We start from the raw sequence: 21,267 nt of genomic DNA, 5'->3' as shown, positions 1-21,267 counted from the left end.
TGTGCCGTTCTCCAGAAATCTCATTTTATTGATGCTTACACACCGACCCTTCATGAGTTCTGCACATTGTCAGAAACAGGTCAACCCTTTGAGAGCTCCCGGTGGCATTTTCACTTGGTCCATATAGACATTATTAGTACATGGATCCCCCTTCATACAACATTGGAATCAGTTGCTGTCTGGGTCCACTTGGACTCTGCAGTCATGGTATGCAATATCTATGTCTGTCCTGATGGGCCACCTACACTCATTGCCCTAACTCCCCTCCTTCTGCAACTCTGCCCTCCATTCCTTCTCCTTGGGGATTTTAGTGCCCATCACTCTTTGTGGGGCAGGGATTTTTCATCTAGTTGGAGGCTCCTCATTGACCAGTTCCGTGCAGACTACAACCTGTGCCTTCTTACTGATGGTTCCCCTACTCATTTTAGTGCTGCTTATGTCACTTTCTCTGCCATTGTTCTTTTGCTCACATCCCCTCCCCTCCTTCCTTTCCTACACTGGTTGCCACATAATGACATCTGTGATAGTGACCACTTCCTGCTGATCCTCTCCTTCCTTTTCCACCTCCTAAGGACCAGGTTACCCCGCTGGGCTTTCCATCATGCTCATTGGCCTCTGTATACCTCCCAGGCCATGTTGACACCTTTTTTGTCAGCTTGTATTGATGAAGTCATTTATAACCTGTCCATAAGGTCATTCTGCCACCAGCATTGTCGTTCCCCTCTAGACAGACCTTGTTGACTGCCAGCCAGTTCCATGGTGGATCACAGCCATTGTCACCCCTATCCGTGATTTCCATTGTGCCTTGCAACACCTTAAGTGGCACCTGTCCTCTGCCAGCCCTATTTCCTTTAAATGTCTTCATGCCAGAGCCTGTTACTTGATGAAACAGAGCAGGCGGGTATGTTAAGAGCAGTTCATCTTCTCCCTAGGTTCTTCTGTCCCTTTGTCACATTTGTGGACTACATGCCACACCCTCCAAGGTTGTCAGCAGCATTCTTCCATTCCCGGCCATGTGCGAATCCCATCAGTTCTCACAGAACAGCTCACAATCCATCCTGCAAAGGCATCAGCGTCAGCTTCCTATGCAGTGGCCTTCCTCCTCTGGAAAGAGCAGGCTGAACATTTTATCCCTTGTCAGGTGGAATCCTGCAATGAACTTTTTGCTGGTGCACTCGTCTTCCCACGATTCAGCCCCTGGGCCCGATCCCATCCATAACCAATTGCTTCAACACCTCAATCCTTGACAATGTCATTATCTCCTCCTGGTGTGTAACTGTATTGGCTCCAAGGCAGTTTCCCCTTGTAGTGGAGAGTCAGTATTGTGGTCCATGTTCTTAATTCCGGCAATGATCCATTGTCCCTTGATAGTTACAGCCAGTCAGTCAAACCAATGTCCCCTGCAAGCTGTTTGAATGGATGGTGTCTCATCTGTCCAGTTGGATCCTTGAATCTTGGGACCTTTTATCTCCTTACCAAAGCAGCTTTCAGGAGGGATGGTCTCCAGTCAATCATCTGCTTCAATTGGAAACTGCAGTTCAGCTGACCTCATCTCAGTTCTGCCATCTTGTTGCCATTTTCTTTGATCTTCATAAGGCTACGACAAAGCTTGGTGCCATCATGCCCTACTTATCCCCCGTAAGTGAGATCGTCGGGGCCCCTTCCCAGCTTTTGTGTGTCAGATCCTGCCTCACTGGTTGTTCATAGTGCAGGTTGGCACTATTCTCAGCTCTACGCACACCCAGGAGAATAGCGTTCCTCAGGGCTCTGTATTAAGTGTCCTTTTTCTCATCACTATTAATGGACTTGCAACATCTGCTGCACCATTGGCACCCCGCTCCTTGTTTGGATTATTTCTGTATTTGGGCTAGATCCCACTTGATGGCCTCTGCAGAGCAACAGCTCCAGGTTGCCATCCAGCGTCCTTCTGCTTTGACACATTCGCATGATTTTCAGTTCTCTTCCCTTTAGTTGAGGGTGATGCATTTCTGTCACCTTACTACAGTCCATCCTGATCAAGACCTCTATCTTGATGCCCAACACCTGACAGTGGTCCCCATTTCATTACTTGGGTCTTCTTTTTGTCAACAAGCTTACTTCATAAGGCTACGACACAGCTTGGTGCCATCATGCTGTACATCTGAGCGTTGGCTATTTTCGTAAACTCAATGTCCTTTGAAACTTCCTGGCAGATTAAAACTGTGTGCCAGACCAAGACTCGAACTCGGGACCTTTGCCTTTCGTGGGCAAGTGCTCTACCATCTGAGCTACCCAAGCACAACTCGTGCCCCATCCTCACACCTTTACTTCTGCCAGTACCTCGTCTCCTACCATCCAAACTTCATAGAAGCTGTCCTGCGAACCTTGCAGAACTAGCACTCCTGAAAGAAAGGATATTGCGGAGACATAGCTTACCCACAGCCTGGGGGATGTTTCCACAATGAGATTTTCACTCTGCAGGCAAGTGCTCTACCATCTGAGCTACCCAAGCACAACTCGCGCCCCTCCTCACACCTTTGCTTCTGCCAGTACCTCGTCTCCTACCTTTCCCACAAAAGGCAAAGGTCCCGAGTTCGAGTCTGGCACACAGTTTTCATCTGCCAGGAAGTTTCATATCAGCATACACTGCGCTGCAGAGTTAAAATCTCATTTGATGTCCTTTGCTTCCTTGTGCACATCTCTTGGGACATGGATCATTTGACTCTTCTCTGCCTTTATCAGGCTTTAGTTTTGTCTCATCTGGACTATGGTTGTCAAATTTATGGATCTTCTGCCCCTTCCACAATGCTCCTTTTGGAGCTGGTTTGCCATTGTGGTATCCATTTAGCCCTCAGTGTCTTTCACACTATCCCTGTCTGTAGTCTTCTAGTTGACACAGGTATCCCTTTCCTTTTGGTTCAGTGGTCTCAGCTCATGGCTTACAATACCATCACTATTTGCTCTACCTCTGCTCACCCCTCCCATTCTACTCTTTTGTGGCTTCTGGACATTGCCTGCCCTCTGCCCGTTCCTCAGGTGGGTTTACCAGTTGGGCTCTGCCTCGCTTCTCTCTGCCGTGATTTTCATCTCCCCTCCTTGTCCTCTTCCTCTTGTTTTCTGCCAACCATCCCCCCTTGGTTAGTTCCCCAGCCTTGGATTCAGATGGATCTCTTCCAGGGTCCGAAAGCCTTCATCACTCCAATAGAGTTCTGTTGGTTTTTCTGTCTGCTCTTAAGGTTGTTTCAGGATGCTACATGAGTTGGGGGTGAAGGATGTCAGTGGCATGGGGTTTGAAGCAGCCATCCATGTCTCACCCCCTCCCAGACCCTTGCCACAAGATCAGTCCAATACACACACTCAGCACATCCTTCTGCAGTCCTGTTACTTGCTTATCTTATCAGAGGCATGGCATCCTGTGAAAGCAATCACATCATATTCATATAGCAGTCCTGCTGTAACTTTTGTATAGAATTTTATGTGAATATGACAATCAGCCCGCAGTCCACCCAAATGGATGGCCACTGCCAAACTGTGGCTAAGAGTAGAATTGACCACCCAGTGGCAGAACACACTGTTGAGCACAGTGTGTTTGATCTCAATGGCTTCTTCATAACCCATGCCAGATGGGTCCTCCCCCCTCTCCCCCAGGCACCAGCTTCTCTGAATTATGTGGATGGGAACTGTCCTTTCAACCCATCCTTCAATCCTGTAATCCTCATGGTCTCAATCTCTACTAACCCTGCCCCAAGACCCTAACTTCACACATTATGCAGCCATATCCTCTTTCCCCAAATCTTCCCTTCCTTCGTCCTACCTGCTCCCTCTAAACCAAACCTCCCTGTCATTGGCTGCTGGAAACAAGTTCCCTTGTCTGCACTGAGAATGAGGTCACCAGTGCTAGTGCTCCATTCCAATCCCATTGACCTCCCACTGCCTCTCCCTCACAGCCATCAGCCGCAGTTCTCCAACACAGTCGTCTTTCCGCCTTCACCCAGTCCATCCAACAACACAACCCCTCGACCCAGTCAAGCTCTCTCTCTCTCTCTCTCTCTCTCTCTCTCTGTGTGTGTGTGTGTTGTGTGTGTGTGTGTGTGTGTGTGTGTGTGTGTGTGTGTAGAGCAAAGCTTCATCTGAAAGCTAGCAAACTTCTCACTTTTGTTTATGTGTTGTTCAGTGTCTCGACACTTGTACTATTCAGTAAATTGTTCCCTCTACTCCTTACATTATTCTTATTTCTAGGACTGATTCTGTAAACTGATCTGTTGGTTTGAAAAAGAGATAGATTACCCACAGCAACTTTTATAGTCCTGCCTTCCTCAGTTGCGTGTAATATTACGGTATTTTTTTTGACAGTCGGCAACAGAAGCCAAAACAAGCGTTCAGTGCATAGTGCTGTGGAATGTGGAAAAAACTGCAAATTGGCGTTCATAAGAAGAAGAACAACACCAAAAATGCAACAGGAGCGTAATATGTAAGAAATTGTCCACGCAACCTGCCACTGATGATGCCTTGCAGAAAATAAAGGCGAAACGCGTATGGCACTAAAATTGTGTTTTATTCAGTTGCTGTCAGACGGTCCATAAGTAAAAATTATCAATATACTGTAATACCCACAGCAAATTTCATTAAGGAATAATGTACTGGGAAGCAGCAGTTAGTATCCCTAGTTCCTTGAACAGGCTTCTGTAGGGTGTTGTATTTAACATATGTATCCCTGAGCTAGCGAACTCAACAATGCTTTGCAATTGCTAAATATGTATAGAAATTGGATGTATGTCCTAATCTCCTTCTCCTACCCTCTCTCTATACCTCTCCTCCTCTCCCCTTTCCTTTGCCCCTCCTCCTCCTCCTCCTCCTCCTCCTCCTCCTTCACCACCACCACCACCACCACCACCACCACCACCACCACCACCTCCTTCCGCCCCCCTCTCCCCTCTGCCTGTCTCTGTCCAACTCCTTTTCCTCCAACCTGTCTTGGCCTTATCAGCCTCCCCCACTCCCTCTACATCTTGTGTCCCACACTCTCTCTACCCTCCCCCTGCGGGTCCGGGGTAAGAATAGGCCCAAGGTATTCCTGCCTGTCGTAAGAGGCGACTAAAAGGAGTTTCAACCGTTTCGGCCTTCCATGTGATGGTCCCCCTTGGGGTTTGACCTCCATTTTTCAAAATTCTACAGAAGTATGAGCCTTTTGGGGAAGGACGCCTTACGTGGTGTACCACTGGTCCTCAGTGCACTAAGACCTTGGCACTCAGCATTGTACTGGCGTTGTAACCATACCCACTATTCCTCAAATTGGGCCTAAACGCCTGATGGGTTGTACAAGTTACGGCCCATAGTGCGTCCCCATCTGCACCTACGATCCTGATGGACTTTCCATGGCACCTGAAATCCAGCACGGTAGCCAGCCCGTTGTGGTGGGGTCGTCATGTACCCTCTAGGTTGTAGCCCCCTGACAACACAGGGATCGTACTGCTGATACCTGAGCTGCACCCTCCCCACGTCGACCAAGGAGTAGATGCCCGTCTCCTTGGGGCATCAGGACTCCCGGCAACGGTCATCCTGCCAGGTGGCCCTTGCTGAGGCTGGGTGGCGCCCGTGGGGAGAGCCCCTGGTCGGAGTGGGTGGTATCGGGGCGGACGTTTCGCAGATGAAACGTCAACACCTATCAGGTCGCTCTGCGGCCGAGTCTTTCAAAAGAAAAGGTACTGTCTCTAGTTCTGGTTCTCCTGCCATTTCCTCCTTGGCCACTCCCTGGGAGGAGGGACAGGCCCGCCGGCTTGGGGCGAAGTACTTCCCCCGCTATTTGGTCTGTTCTCGAACCGATGGGGGGACGTTCGCCACCTCCAAGCCCATGTTCTTTGTTCAGCACATTGAAGACATCTTCGGGGAAATCGAGGCTCTCAGCAAGATGCGTTCAGGGTCCGTTCTTATAAAGACCACCTCCGCCACACAGTCGGCGGCGCTCCAGGCGTGCGACCGCCTCGGGGACATCCCAGTGTCCATTGTCCCGCATCTAGCACTAAATAGGACGCAGGGGGTTATTTTTCATCGGGACCTCCTGCTGCAATCTGATGAGGAGCTCAGGGCAAACCTGGAGCGCCGAGGCATGCATTTCGTCCGGCGAGTCCAGCGCGGCCCCAAAGACCATCGCATCGACACCGGGGCCTTTATCCTCGCCTTCGAGGGGGATGTTCTCCCGGAGAAGGTAAAGGTGATGTGCTACTGGTGCGATGTGCAACCTTAAGTCCTGCCTCCTATGCGCTGCTTTCGCTGTTTGCGCTTTGGGCACATGTCATCACAGTGTGAGGCTGAGCCCCTTTGTGGAGATTGTGGACGTCCTCTTCGTGAGGAACATACATGCACCCCACCACCTCGGTGCGTTAATTGTCCTGGCATCCACTCGCCTAGATCCTCAGACTGCCCCGCATATCAGAAGGAGAAGAAGATACAAGAACTCAAAACTTTGGATCATCTCTCTTATTCTGAGGCCAAGAAGAAGTATGACCGCCTCCATCCTGTGCCGTTGACCGCTTCGTTTGCCTCAGTTGCGTCCACTCCTTCTGCGGTATCCTCACCCCTATCCTGTCCCCCCTCCGCCTCCTCTCCCCATCCGGGGTCTCTGCCTCCGCCTCCCAAATCCCTCCCTTCCAAATCCTCCTCCCCCGTGGCCCCCGCCCCCTCTGCCCCAGGGGCCACCCTTCCTCCTCCTCCTCCTCCTCCTCCTCCCCCCCCCCCCCCCCCCCCCCGCCGCCTGAGAAGTGATCCTCTTCTCAGGCGTCCATTGGGGAAACGTTTGCCACCCCAGCTTCCGAGGTCCGGCGTTCCAAAACAGACCCCGCGCGTGAAGACCTTCTTCGGGTCCAGCCCACCATCCCTGTGCCTCCTCGGACTTCCAAGAAGGCCTCCAAGAAGAAGTCTCTCTCCCCCTCTCCACCACGGCGCGTTTCGTCTGACGCTCCATCCGTGAGTCGCTGCTCCCGGCCGTCCTCAGTTTCGCCAGGACGCTCTGCTGCCAGGCGCTCAGGTGGCCTCTCGTCGGCAAATGATGCTGCCCCTCCTACACCACCAGGGACAGCGGCCGCAGCTGGCGACGACTCGATGGAACAGGATCCGCCTCCCGCCGGTTGTAGCGTTGTTCCCTCGAAACCTGGCCCTCCGCGGCCGTCGAGGTGACCAGCTCTTCCCGTCTCGTTCCCCCTCTTCTTTGACTAGCGATGGCCTTGTTACATTGGAACATAAGAGGTATTCGCTCTAATCGGGGGGAATTACAACTGCTCCTCCACCTGCACTGTCCACTCGTCCTTGGTCTCCAGGAAACCAAGTTGCGCTCAACTGACCGTATTGCCTTTGCCCACTATACCTCGGAGCGGTATGACCTCACCCCTGTGGACGGTATCCCAGCTCATGGTGGGGTCATGTTGCTAGTTCGGGACGATGTCTATTACCATCCCATCCCATTGACCACCCCATTCCAAGCAATAGCTGTCCGTATTACTCTTTCTGCTTTTACTTTTTCCGTTTGTACCATCTACACTCCATCGTCATCCGCAGTTAGTCGGGCTGACATGATGCACCTGATTGTTCAGCTTCCTCCGCCGTATTTATTGTTCGGCGACTTCAATGCTTATCATCCCCTTTGGGGCTCTCCTGCATCCTGTCAAAGAGGCTCACTCTTGGCGGATGTCTTCAACCATCTCAATCTTGTCTGTCTCAATACTGGCACCCCAACTTTCCTCTCGGACTCTACTCATACCTACTCCCACTTGGACCTCTTGATCTGTTCTACCACTCTTGCCCGTCGGTTCGAGTGGTATGTCCTTTCTGACACCTATTCGAGCGACCACTTCTCCTGTGTCGTTCGTCTCCTGCACCACACCCCATCCCCACGTCCTTCTACCTGGAACATACCAAAAGCCGACTGGGGTCTTTACTCCTCCCTGGCGACCTTTCCGGACCACGATTTTGTCAGTTGTGACAGTCAGGTCGAATACCTCACGGCTGTTATCATCAATGCTGCCGAACGTTCCATTCCTCGTACTGCCTCTTCTTCACGTCGCGTTTCTGTCCCCTGGTGGAATGAGGCTTGTAGAGACGCTATCCGTGCTCGACGACGTGCTTTACGCACCTTTCGCCGCCATCCTACGTTGGCGAATTGTATTGGATACAAACGACTCCGAGCGCATTGCCGTAGAGTCATCAAAGACAGCAAAAAAGCTTGTTGGGCCTCTTTCACCAGCTCCTTTAACAGTTTTACTCCCTCTTCTGTCGTCTGGGGTAGCCTGCGCCGGCTGTCGGGCATTAAGGCCCACTCCTCGGTACCTGGCCTGACCTCAGGTAATGAGGTCCTTGTTGATCCTGTGGCTGTCTCCAACGCCTTCGGCCGGTTTTTCGCGGAGGTTTCAAGCTCCGCCCATTACCATCCTGCCTTCCTTCCCAGGAAAGAGGCAGAAGAGGCTCGGCGACCTTCCTTCCACTCGCTGAATCTGGAAACTTATAATGCCCCCTTTACTATGCGGGAACTCGAACGTGCACTTGCACTGTCCTGGCCCTCTGCTCCGGGGCCAGATGGCATTCACGTTCAGGTGCTGGCACACCTTTCTCCGGCGGGCAAAAGCTTCCTTCTTCGTACCTACAATCGCATCTGGACCGAAGGTCAGGTCCCCATGCGTTGGCGTGACGCCGTCGTTGTTCCTATACCCAAACCCGGGAAGGATAGACACTTTCCTTCTAGTTACCGCCCCATTTCTCTTACAAGCTGTGTCTGTAAGGTGATGGAGCGCATGGTTAATGCTCGGTTAATCTGGATTCTTGAATCTCGACGGCTACTTACCAATGTCCAATGCGGCTTTCATCGCCGCCGCTCTGCTGTTGACCACCTTGTGACCTTGTCGACATTCATCATGAACAACTTTTTGCGAAGGCGCCAAACGGTAGCCGTGTTCTTCGATTTGGAGAAGGCTTATGATACCTGTTGGAGAGGAGGTATCCTCCGCACTATGCACAGGTGGGGCCTACGCGGTCGCCTGCCCCTTTTTATTGATTCCTTTTTAACGGATCGAAAGTTTAGGGTACGTGTGGGTTCCGTATTGTCCGACGTCTTCCTCCAGGAGAACGGAGTGCCTCAGGGCTCCGTCTTGAGCGCAGCCCTTTTTGCCATCGCGATCAATCCAATTATGGATTGCATTCCACCTAATGTCTCAGGCTCTCTCTTTGTCGATGACTTCGCGATCTACTGCAGTGCCCAGAGAACATGCCTCCTGGAGCGCTGCCTTCAGCGTTGTCTAGACAGCCTATACTCATGGAGCGTGGCAAATGGGTCATTCCATGTCAAGTCACCCAGGCCTTGACACCAACCATGTCAGATTTTGATGAAACTTGGTACAATTACTTCTTTTATCATCCTGAAAGCACTTGTAAAATTTTTTGCTCTATCTCTTATAGTTTTTTTTTTTTAATAAATTTTTAAAGTTTTTAGATTTGGCTTTGTTTCAGCAGTCGGAAATTGTAACTTAAACGTGTCCTCACAGCTAAAAAAAATTGTATATAAAAGAATACTCAAGATATCAGTATGAAATTTTGGAATAAGCTTGTGTATTATATCTAAATGTTAAAAAAAATTACCATAAAGATATATTAAATTCTTCCAAATGAAAAAAAATTTATAAGTTTTTTATTTTATTTTTTTAGCTAACGGATGTTTAGTTTTACAAAAACTGCAATATCTAGAGTCTCAGACCTGATAGAAAGCTCAAACTTGTTTTAAAATACTCTTAATTGTATAGGCTATTAGATAAAAGAAAAATTATGTTGGCTTTTTAACCTGTTTAATAGTTATCTAATTTTTAAAATAATATTAATTATATTTTAAAAATAAAAAATGCCAAGTGACTTAGACACCGAAAATAAGTTTTTGTCTTCTTGGAGTAACAATGTACACTTGGATTTTGTATTGTTACTCCTGTGTTTTGAAGTAAAAAATTATTACAGTGTTAAATAGTGCTTGGATAGTATTTTATTAAGTTTATTCGAACTCTCAGTAAGTACGGTTGCTTAGTTTACAGAGATTCTTTTCCAATATCCTATAAAAGTAACCAGAACAGTAATCAGACCAAAAGTGAAATCAGAATGTCAGCTATTCAAACCTGTAGTGTAGGGTTATTTAAAAAATCTGACTGTTTCCAAACAACCTACACACCTTCAAAAAAGTTACAACCGGTATCAGAATTGAGTGAGGAAGAAAAAGATTTGATCCACTTACGGTCTGGAATTAATCTGTGTGAATTTAAGAATATATGTTCACACCACAGCTACTACTTTTTAAATGTTTTTGAAAAGTATCAAACAACATGTGTAGACCCACTAAAAAAACACAAAAAGCCCCCAAAAAATCGTTGAGAAGTGTAGGCTTGGATCTTTCTAAACAATTACTGACAAAAAATATTAGCATAAAACCTGGACAAAAGCTTTGCTCAACATGCCATAACTTTTGTGAGGAAAAATTAAGAGTTGAAGTCAATGAAAGTGAAACAGATGAAGTCATGGTTGAATTAGAATCATTGGAATCCAGAAATGAATCCCTCGTACAAACAAACATTGCTCTTGATTATTTAGATTTAACACCGATAAAGCTTCATGGCTTGTCAGAACAAAGTAAAGGGTGTTATTTTAAAAGGAAGGTTAGCAGTATTGAAAAGACTGCAAAAAAGGCGGTTTCAATAGCATTAAAATATGATGCACCAAGTTCTGATGATGACGAAGAAGATAAAAGTGTGGTTGAGAAAGCAAAGGATTTTGATGTAATGATTTCTCTTATGAAAGAGAAGATTTCATCTGTTGGGAGGTCTAGAAAAATCCAGATTCTGACCTTGGCTCCAGATTCTTGGACTCGAAATAAAGTGATGAAAGAATTTAATGTAAGTGAGTACATGGTGCGACAAGCTAGAAAGCTAAAATCTGAAAAGGGTATTTTGGAAACTCCTGGTCCAAAAAAAGGTAAAACTCTTTCTGAAAATACGGTAAGACTTGTAACAGATTTTTATGAAAAGGATGAAAGTTCCAGAGTGCTACCTGGAACAAAAGACAAAGTAAGTGTTCAAAAAAATGTGTACATGCCAAAAAGACTCATTGTGTGTAACTTGAGAGAACGCTATTACTCTTTCAAATGAGAGAATCCCGAGGTAGAAGTAGGATTTTCAAAATTTTGTTTCTTGAGACCTAAATGGTGTATCCTTGCTGGTGCTGCAGGCACACACACTGTATGTGTGTGCAGTATCCACCAGAATGTTAAACTATTACTGGATGCTGTGAAAATTGAAGAAACTAATAAAGACCTAATTAAGATGCTTGTGTGCAACACAGAAAACCAAAACTGCATGCTACATCATTGCAACAGCAGTCCTGCAAATACTGCACTAGTGCTTAACTGAAAAACTAAGTGAAGATTATGATTTAGAAGAAGAAATTGTAATCAGTCAGTGGGTTAACACAGACAGGGCAGAAATGATCAAACAATCTATCAGTGTTGAAGACTACATTTCTTTATTGGTTAGGTCATTGGAAAAGCTCACCCCACATTCGTTTATAGCAAAATCCCAATCAGCAGCCTTTAAAAGATTGAAAGAAGACCCACCACCCAAAACAGCAATTATTGTGATGGATTTCAGTGAAAATTATTCCTTTGTTATACAAAATGAGATCCAAAGTTACCACTGGAATAGAGGTGGTTGTACTCTACACCCAGCTGGAGTTTTTCTAAGAAATGAGGAAAACAATGTTTTTGTTTCCAACCACTGTTTTTTTAGTGATGACCAAGAACATGACACTGGTTTTGTTAACTTTGTACAAAAAGAAATTACAAAGTGGCTGTCATTACATCATACTGACATTGACTCAGTTCACTACTTTACAGATGGTTGTGCTGGGCAGTACAAAAATAGAAACAGTTTTAAAAATTTGACTGAACACTTGAGAGACTTGAAGGCCCAACACTCTTTTTTTGCAACAAGTCATGGGAAGTCAATTTGTGATGGCCTAGGAGGAACTATTAAAAGAATTTTAAGGAAAGCCAGTCTACAGCTTTCAGACAAAGAACAAATAATGACAGCAATCGATGTGTATAAGTTTTGTGAAAAAAGATATTGAAAACATTCATTTTCACTTTATTGACAAAAAAGAAGCTGATTTGCTATGGTTAAAACTAGAAAAACGTTTTTCAGCAACCCGAACCATTCCTGGAACTAGAAGTTTTCATAACTTCAAACCACTTCCAACAAACAACCTTGAAATTAGAAGGACTACAGATAGTGTAAAACCCTCCTTAGTCTTTTCTTTCCATTCTTCTTCTGATTGGGTTCGTGTTGAACCATCCATAAATTGCTATGTGGCTGCAAATTAAAATGGTAACTGGTACTTTGGACTGGTAAAAACAATATTCAATGATGAAGAAGATGCAGAAATTCTATTTCTACATCCTTCAGGACCCGCTGCATCATTTTATTGGCCTGAAAGAGAAGATTCCTGCATAGTGCCTTTGGAGCACATAGTCTGTGTAGTAGACGCACCTTAATCAAGCGGCACTGGGAGAATGTATTACTTCAAAAAAGACTGTATCAAAAGAACTGAAAGCTCTTGGATGAAGTGGAAAAACAGTTTGAATCAGCATTAATGTTTATTAAAAAGACAAAATTACTCAAAAAATTCAATGTTTCAAGCAATCAGTTGGGTTATACATAAGTGTCGTAAGTAAACTATCTTTGTACATAATTCTAATGTAATCTACTATAATTAATAAACATGTTAAAAAGCCATCATTTTTGTTTTATCAAGTAGCCTATATGTTTAAGAGTAAATTAAAACAAATTTGAGCATTCTATCAGGTCTGAGACTCGAGATATTGCAATTCTTATAAAACAAAACATCCGTTAAAAAAAAAGAAAAAAAATACATATATATTTTTTTTTTCATAGAAAATATTAATATATTTTAATAGCATCATTTTTATCTTCAAATATGTATAATAAATAAACTTGCTGCAAAAATTCATGATGTTATCTAAAAGAGTTTTTAAGATAAGCAAATTTAAAGTTTTGAATACAAATTAAACTGACCATTTCCGAAGGTTCAGAAAACGCAAAACATAAAAACTTTAAAAATTTATTAAAAAAAACCTGTAAGAGATACAGCAAAAAAAAAAAAAAATTGCAGGTGTTGTCAGGATGGTATTAGAACCATTTGAGCCAAATTTCATGAAAATCTAAGGAGGTGGGTGTAAAATTTATTTTTTATTGGGTGATTTGATATGGAATGACCCAAATGGCTTCCGGTTCTCTGAAGAGAAGACGGCTTGTATCAACTTTTGGCGATATAAAGCGTTCCTTCCGCCATCCTTACATCTCGGTCCCGTTGTTCTCCCATTCGTGGAAACAACTAAGTTTCTAGGGCTCACGTTGGACAGGAAACTGTGTTGGTCTCCGCATGTCTCTTATTTGGCGGCCCGTTGTACACGTTCCCTTAATGTCCTCAGAGTTCTTAGTGGTTCATCTTGGGGAGCGGATCGCACTGTCCTGCTTCGCTTGTATCGGTCCATAGTCCGATCGAAGCTGGATTATGGGAGCTTCGTCTACTCGTCTGCTCGGCCATCCCTCTTATGCCGTCTCAACTCCATCCACCATCGGGGGTTACGTCTTGCAACCGGAGCCTTCTACACTAGTCCTGTCGAGAGTCTTTATGCTGAAGCTGCCGAATTACCATTGACCTACCGGCGCGACGTACTGCTGTGTCGGTATGCCTGCCGGCTGTTGTCTATGCCCGACCACCCCTCTTACCAGTCCTTCTTCGCAGATTCTCTCGACCGTCAGTACAGGTTGTATGTGTCTGCCCTGCTGCCCCCCGGAGTCCGCTTCCGTCGCCTGCTGTGACAATTGGATTTTGCCCTTCCTACCACCTTCAGAGAGGGTGAGAGCCCGACACCACCTTGGCTCCAGGCTCCGGTTCATATTTATCTCGACCTCAGCTCACTCCCAAAGGAGGGTACTCCGACTGCAGTGTATTGCTCACGGTTTGTCGAACTTCGTGCTCGACTTGCCGGTCACACCTTTATTTACACCGATGGCTCCAAAACTGACGATGGTGTCGGCTGTGCCTTTGTCGTCGGGGCTGCCACCTTTAAATACCGGCTCCTCGACCAGTGCTCCAGCTTTACAGCCGAGCTTTTTGCTCTTCATCAGGCCCTTCAGTATGCCCGCCGCCACCGCCATTCATCGTATGTACTCTGCTCTGACTCACTCAGTGTTCTTCAGAGCCTTGGAGCTCCCTATCCGGTCCATCCCTTGGTTCAACGGATACAGCAGTCCCTCCATTCTTTCGCTGATAATGGTTCTCCTGTCCGCTTTCTGTGGGTTCCTGGACATGTAGGAGTGCCTGGGAATGAGGGTGCAGATGCTGCGGCCAAGGCTGCAGTCCTCCTGCCTCGGTCAGCCTCCCATTGTGTCCCGTCATCAGACGTTCGTGGGGACGTTTGTAAGAGGCTTGTGTCGTTGTGGTGGGATGCTTGGTCATCCCTCCAAGGAAACAAGCTCCGGGCAGTAAAACCGCTCCCAACTGCTTGGACAACCTCCTCCCGACCATCTCGGCGAGAGGAGGTCCTTCTGACCAGGTTGTGGATTGGGCATTGCCGGTTTAGCCACCAATACTTGCTCTCCGGTGACCCAGCCCCGCAGTGCCCTTGTGGTCAGGCATTAACAGTGCGCCATGTTTTATTGTGTCCCCGCTTTAGTCAATCTCGTGTTGTCCTGTCCCTGCCATCTACTTTACTGGATATTTTAGCTGATGACGCTCGAGCAGCTGCTCGTGTTCTGCGTTTTATAACTTTGGTTGGTTTGTCCAAAGATATCTAACTTTTTTACTTATTTTATCTGCATCTTTGTCAAGCCTTTCTGGTGTCCCCCCTCCCCTTGAGTTTTACTAGATTCCCTGTGCTCTAATAACTGTGACTGGGCGCTAACGACCTCAGTAGTTGAGCGCCCTTAAACCCCACCAAAAAAAAAAACTCTCTCTACCCATCTCTCCCTGCCTCATCTTGCTGTACCCATATCCCCCTTCCTTCCCCCTTCCTCTTCTTTATATCCATGTCCTTCCCCTCCTTCTCATATCCATTTCCTCTCCCATGTCTCTCCATATCCTCCTCCCTCCATGTCTCGGACCTTATTTATTGTTATTGCAAACAGAACCTTAATTGGGAGCAGAAGTCAAAACGAAGCAGTAAATTGGTTGGAATCATTACAGGCCATGAGGGAGACCTTTACAGCTGCTGGATCTGTGAGGATAGGAGCTTTAATGACAGTATTTTGCATGATTTTAGTCTACAAACAAGTAGGATTGTAAAGTTAGCCATAAAAATAACTTTCCTGTTTTCTGTTAAAAATGACTATGAAAAGAAAAACAAAACCACACATTTTCACAGCACAACTTAGCTTGTTCTTTCTCTCAGTTCGTTTTAACAGAAAGTGTTTATTGTATTATAATTATTCACTTTGCCTCCAAACACTGTCTGTGCTCTTCGTCAGTCACATTGACTTGACACACATGTAGTTGGCTTGTGTTGCACGTGCCGACCGATATTTTGAAGCCTCACTGGTGGCATTTTTTTTCAATGAAATAAACTGCAAACTGAAAGTTTCCAACATACCAAATTGCCATGAACTGACATCAGTTTAATCTTTGCATCACACCAAAGATATGATCTCCACCAATAACACGTGTTTGACTATCTGTTTGGTCGACATTCCAAATTATTTTGTGCATAAGCTCCACCTGGGTGAGCCAATCTTGACTGCTTTCATCGTTCTGGACTCACAATTGATTGCACTTGAGAAATTCATATTCAGTTTGCCTCAAAACCTATATACGCTCTTCATCAGTATCATTGACTCAACAGTCGTGTAGTTGGCCTGCAAAGCATGAACACTGACCAATATTTCAACACCTCATTGGTGGCATTTTTTACAAAGAAATAAACCATGAATGAAATCAATTTAATGATTGCAACATACTAAATTACCACAACTGACATCAATTCGACCTTCACAGCACACCAAAGATATGATCACCAACAATAACACACACAAGTGTCACTTTCAATTGTATTCTTTTTCGCAAAATATTAATACTCGATATGGAATTTGGTATTCTACATCTACATCTACATCTATACTCCGCGAGCCACCTTACGGTGTGTGGCGGAGGGTACTTATTGTACCACTATCTGATCCCCCCTTCCCTGTTCCATTCACGAATTGTGCGTGGGAAGAACGACTGCTTGTAAGTCTCCGTATTTGCTCTAATTTCTCGGATCTTTTCGTTGTGATCATTACGCGAGATATATGTGGGCGGTAGTAATATGTTGCCCATCTCTTCCCGGAATGTGCTCTCTCGTAATTTCGATAATAAACCTCTCCGTATTGCGTAACACCTTTCTTGAAGTGTCCGCCACTGGAGCTTGTTCAGCATCTCCGTAACGCTCTCGCGCTGACTAAATGTCCCCATGACGAATCGCGCTGCTTTTCGCTGGATCATGTCTATCTCTTCTATTAATCCAACCTGGTAAGGGTCCCATACTGATGAGCAATACTCAAGAATCGGACGAACAAGCGTTTTGTAAGCTACTTCTTTCGTCGATGAGTCACATTTTCTTAGAATTCTTCCTATGAATCTCAACCTGGCGCCTGCTTTTCCCACTATTTGTTTTATGTGATCATTCCACTTCAGATCGCTCCGGATAGTAACTCCTAAGTATTTTACGGTCGTTACCGCTTCCAATGATTTACCACCTATGGCATAATCGTACTGGAATGGATTTCTGCCCCTATGTATGCGCATTATATTACATTTATCTACGTTTAGGGAAAGCTGCCAGCTGTCGCACCATGCATTAATCCTCTGCAGGTCTTCCTGGAGTACGTACGAGTCTTCTGATGTTGCTACTTTCTTGTAGACAACCGTGTCATCTGCAAATAGCCTCACGGAGCTACCAATGTTGTCAACTAAGTCATTTATGTATATTGTAAACAATAAAGGTCCTATCACGCTTCCTTGCGGTACTCCCGAAATTACCTCTACATCTGCAGATTTTGAACCGTTAAGAATGACATGTTGAGTTCTTTCTTCTAGGAAATCCTGAATCCAATCACAAACCTGGTCCGATATTCCGTAAGCTCGTATTTTTTTCATTAAACGTAAGTGCGGAACCGTATCAAATGCCTTCCTGAAGTCCAGGAATACGGCATCAATTTGCTCGCCAGTGTCTACGGCACTGTGAATTTCTTGGGCAAATAGGGCGAGCTGAGTTTCGCATGATCTCTGTTTGCGGAATCCATGTTGGTTATGATGAAGGAGATTTGTATTATCTAAGAACGTCATAATACGAGAACACAAAACATGTTCCATTATTCTACAACAGATTGACGTAAGCGAAATAGGCCTATAATTATTCGCATCTGATTTATGACCCTTCTTGAAAATGGGAACGACCTGCGCTTTCTTCCAGTCGCTAGGTACTTTACGTTCTTCCAGCGATCTACGATAAATTGCTGATAGAAAGGGGGCAAGTTCTTTAGCATAATCACTGTAGAATCTTAAGGGTATCTCGTCTGGTCCGGATGCTTTTCCGCTACTAAGTGATAGCAGTTGTTTTTCAATTCCGATATCGTTTATTTCAATATTTTCCATTTTGGCGTCCGTGCGACGGCTGAAGTCAGGGACCGTGTTACGATTTTCCGCAGTGAAACAGTTTCGGAACACTGAATTCAGTATTTCTGCCTTTCTTCGGTCGTCCTCTGTTTCGGTGCCATCGTGGTCAACGAGTGACTGAATAGGGGATTTAGATCCGCTTACCGATTTTACATATGACCAAAACTTTTTAGGGTTCTTGTTTAGATTGTTTGCCAATGTTTTATGTTCGAATTCGTTGAATGCTTCTCTCATTGCTCTCTTTACGCTCTTTTTCGCTTCGTTCAGCTTTTCCTTATCAGCTATGATTCGACTACTCTTAAACCTATGATGAAGCTTTCTTTGTTTCCGTAGTACCTTTCGTACATGATTGTTATACCACGGTGGATCTTTCCCCTCGCTTTGGACCTTAGTCGGTACGAACTTATCTAAGGCGTACTGGACGATGTTTCTGAATTTTTTCCATTTTTGTTCCACATCCTCTTCCTCAGAAATGAACGTTTGATGGTGGTCACTCAGATATTCTGCGATTTGTGCCCTATCACTCTTGTTAAGCAAATATATTTTCCTTCCTTTCTTGGCATTTCTTATTACACTTGTAGTCATTGATGCAACCACTGTCTTATGATCACTGATACCCTCTTCTACATTCACGGAGTCGAAAAGTTCCGGTCTATTTGTTGCTATGAGGTCTAAAACGTTAGCTTCACGAGTTGGTTCTCTAACTATCTGCTCGAAGTAATTCTCGGACAAGGCAGTCAGGATAATGTCACAAGAGTCTCTGTCCCTGGCTCCAGTTCTGATTGTGTGACTATCCCATTCTATACCTGGTAGATTGAAGTCTCCCCCTATTACAATAGTATGATCACGAAACTTCTTCACGACGTTCTGCAGGTTCTCTCTGAGGCGCTCAACTACTACGGTTGCTGATGCAGGTGGTCTATAGAAGCATCCGACTATCATATCTGACCCACCTTTGATACTTAGCTTAACCCAGATTATTTCACATTCACATTCGCTAATAACTTCACTGGATATTATTGAATTCTTTACTGCTATAAATACTCCTCCACCATTGGCGTTTATCCTATCCTTGCGGTATATATTCCATTCTGTGTCTAGGATTTCGTTACTGTTCACTTCCGGTTTTAACCAACTTTCCGTTCCTAATACTATATGCGCACTATTTCCTTCAATAAGAGATACTAATTCAGGAACCTTGCCCTGGATACTCCTGCAGTTTACCAATATTACGTTAACTTTTCCTGTTTTTGGTCTCTGAGGACGGACGTTCTTTATCAACGATGATAATGTCCTCTCTGGTAAGCCGTCAGGTATTTTATCGTTTCGCCCAAGGGGGGGTCCCTCTAACCTAAAAAACCCCCGTGTGCACGCCACACGTACTCTGCTACCCTAGTAGCTGCTTCCGGTGTGTAGTGCACGCCTGACCTGTCTAGGGGGGGCCCTACAGTTCTCCACCCAATAACGGAGGTCGATGAATTTGCAACCATTATAGTCGCAGAGTCGTCTGAGCCTCTGGTTTAGACCCTCCACACGGCTCCAAACCAGAGGACCGCGATCGACTCTGGGCACTATGCTGCAGATATTAAGCTCAGCTTGCACTCCGCGTGCGATGCTGGTTGTCTTCACCAAATCAGCCAGCCGCCGGAGGAATTGTTATAAAAGCATTCAACAGCAGAACTGTCAAACTGAATATCACATTTTAAAAAAATGAAAACATATAACTGCAGAACTGTAAACTGAGCATCACATTTCTTAAATTAAGATTTTTCATACAAAAATACCATCCAGATTTCTGATTTTTCCAGTGGATTTTCCAAAAATTGTCTTTCATGCAAACCCTGTAATGTCAATTATGAACACAACGAAAGAAAAATCAGCCAAGCCATTCTCAAGTAATGATCTTCCAAATATGCGGCAATGAATTTTTATTTATGTAGATATGTTTGGTCCTCAGACAGACTTAATAGCTATAGATAATGTAAACAGACAAGAAGGCCATAAACCTTTTTTTAAATCATCTAATTTTCTAATATATCATGTTAAGTTTATTGAAAGAGGTTTTTTTTGAGCGTGATACATTTTTCTGTACCTCTTTTAAAACAATCTGTGTGAATGTGACACACATTGCAGTTGCCTTCTTACTCATGAAGTAGTTTTTTAGTTTCTGTGGTTTGTTATAAGCTAGACTGCTATTTCCATTAGCAACCAACGTATTTTGTGGTTACTATTCAATAGAAGTTTGTCTTATCATTAGTAAAAGTTGTTTCTTTCCTACAACATAAGCAGTTCTTCAGTTTTAATATTATGGTTTTACATTGCAGGTAACCCACAATATGGACATAAGTTGAGAACATTGTATAACAACATTCTGTTTCTGAGTTCAACCTTGTGTTTCCCATGCTTGGCAACAGAGCTTCATCTCTATTATGGCTATGATGGCAACTTTGCACTTATGAATATAGTAGCAGCAGTGTTTCCTGTTGTGTGTTATTATGTTAGTAAAAAACCTAGCGACTATATGTCTGACATGTCTTTAATTTTAAGTTTACTTTTTGTGTGTTATATAGGCTATGTGGCAAGAAATTACTATGCTTTAGCTGCTGCCCTTTGTTATGCAGCAAACTTTTTTGTGATTGGTACGTGTGGTACCTTTGCTGATATGCCAGCTGTGGAACTTTTCACAGTTGGTCTTTGTTTTTTTAACTGGTTCACTGCCAGAGCTGTAAAAGACTGATTACCTGATATTTGAAAATTTACACCATCAACTATGGTTGCCTAAGATCCATTAATGAAGATTCCTGTTTGATTGACATGTTTTGTTGAATTGAGGAAAATATTTTTATGCCCTTTGCAGCATCATCATATGAAAACACATTAAAGAGTTTTTCACTACCTCACTTGGTAAATATTTTCATACATATGCTCTTAACAGTCGGTGTAATCCAAGCTGTAATGAACAAGAAATGTATTTTGAAATTAATATTCATGGATATATTTTGAATATCATTTTACTGTTTTAAGAACTCTGTGAAGCATATTTTGTAAGCCCTAAAATAAATTATTTGATGAAGTAAGTCTAGTGTTGATCTTACGCTTCCTGTGGTGGCTGATTTACCACTTCATTGTGTATTATATACTACTTAATATAATCTAGCAGACAGGAAATATAATACAGAATAAAGGCGAAGCAAAATTCATGCGTTCGAACATCGTAGCTCGACTCCTCACTTACCAGCGATAAAAAAATGTCTGTCACAAAATTTTGTCTGATGAATACATCTGCAGAAAAAGGAAGTTAAAGAGTGGCAGTCTGGCAACACTGCTACCAAATGTATGGTATCTCTGTCAGCACTTGTCAGTTGTGCTGTACAGTTTGTGCAGTGGAAAAAGTTTTGGGTTAGCATGCAGGAGATCGAGGGTTCGATCCTGGATTGGGGCACATTTTTTTTATTTGCTTATTTCATTCTGTATCCTAAATTTACAACATTTTTGCTACACTGAACATAAGAAATACATGGTTAGACAACTAAGAAATAGACA

At 44.5% G+C, this 21,267-nt stretch overlaps 1 protein-coding gene across 3 annotated transcripts in view; it reads left to right on the top strand.

The window, feature by feature from the left end:
- LOC126162959 (uncharacterized) overlaps nucleotides 1-20,801 on the top strand; it is a 28,338-nt gene extending 7,537 nt beyond the window's left edge. For all 3 annotated transcript variants that reach the window (XM_049919797.1, XM_049919796.1, XM_049919798.1), the window contains exon 3: nucleotides 20,049-20,801. In XM_049919797.1, coding sequence (XP_049775754.1) covers nucleotides 20,049-20,461 — 413 coding nt within the window. In that variant the 3' untranslated portion in view covers nucleotides 20,462-20,801. The remainder of the gene's footprint in view (nucleotides 1-20,048) is intronic.
- Nucleotides 20,802-21,267: the final 466 nt, after the last annotated feature.

Source organism: Schistocerca cancellata, chromosome 2, assembly GCF_023864275.1.
Source record: "Schistocerca cancellata isolate TAMUIC-IGC-003103 chromosome 2, iqSchCanc2.1, whole genome shotgun sequence".
NCBI lineage: Eukaryota > Metazoa > Arthropoda > Insecta > Orthoptera > Acrididae > Schistocerca > Schistocerca cancellata.
This window is presented reverse-complemented; position numbering and strand designations above follow the sequence as displayed.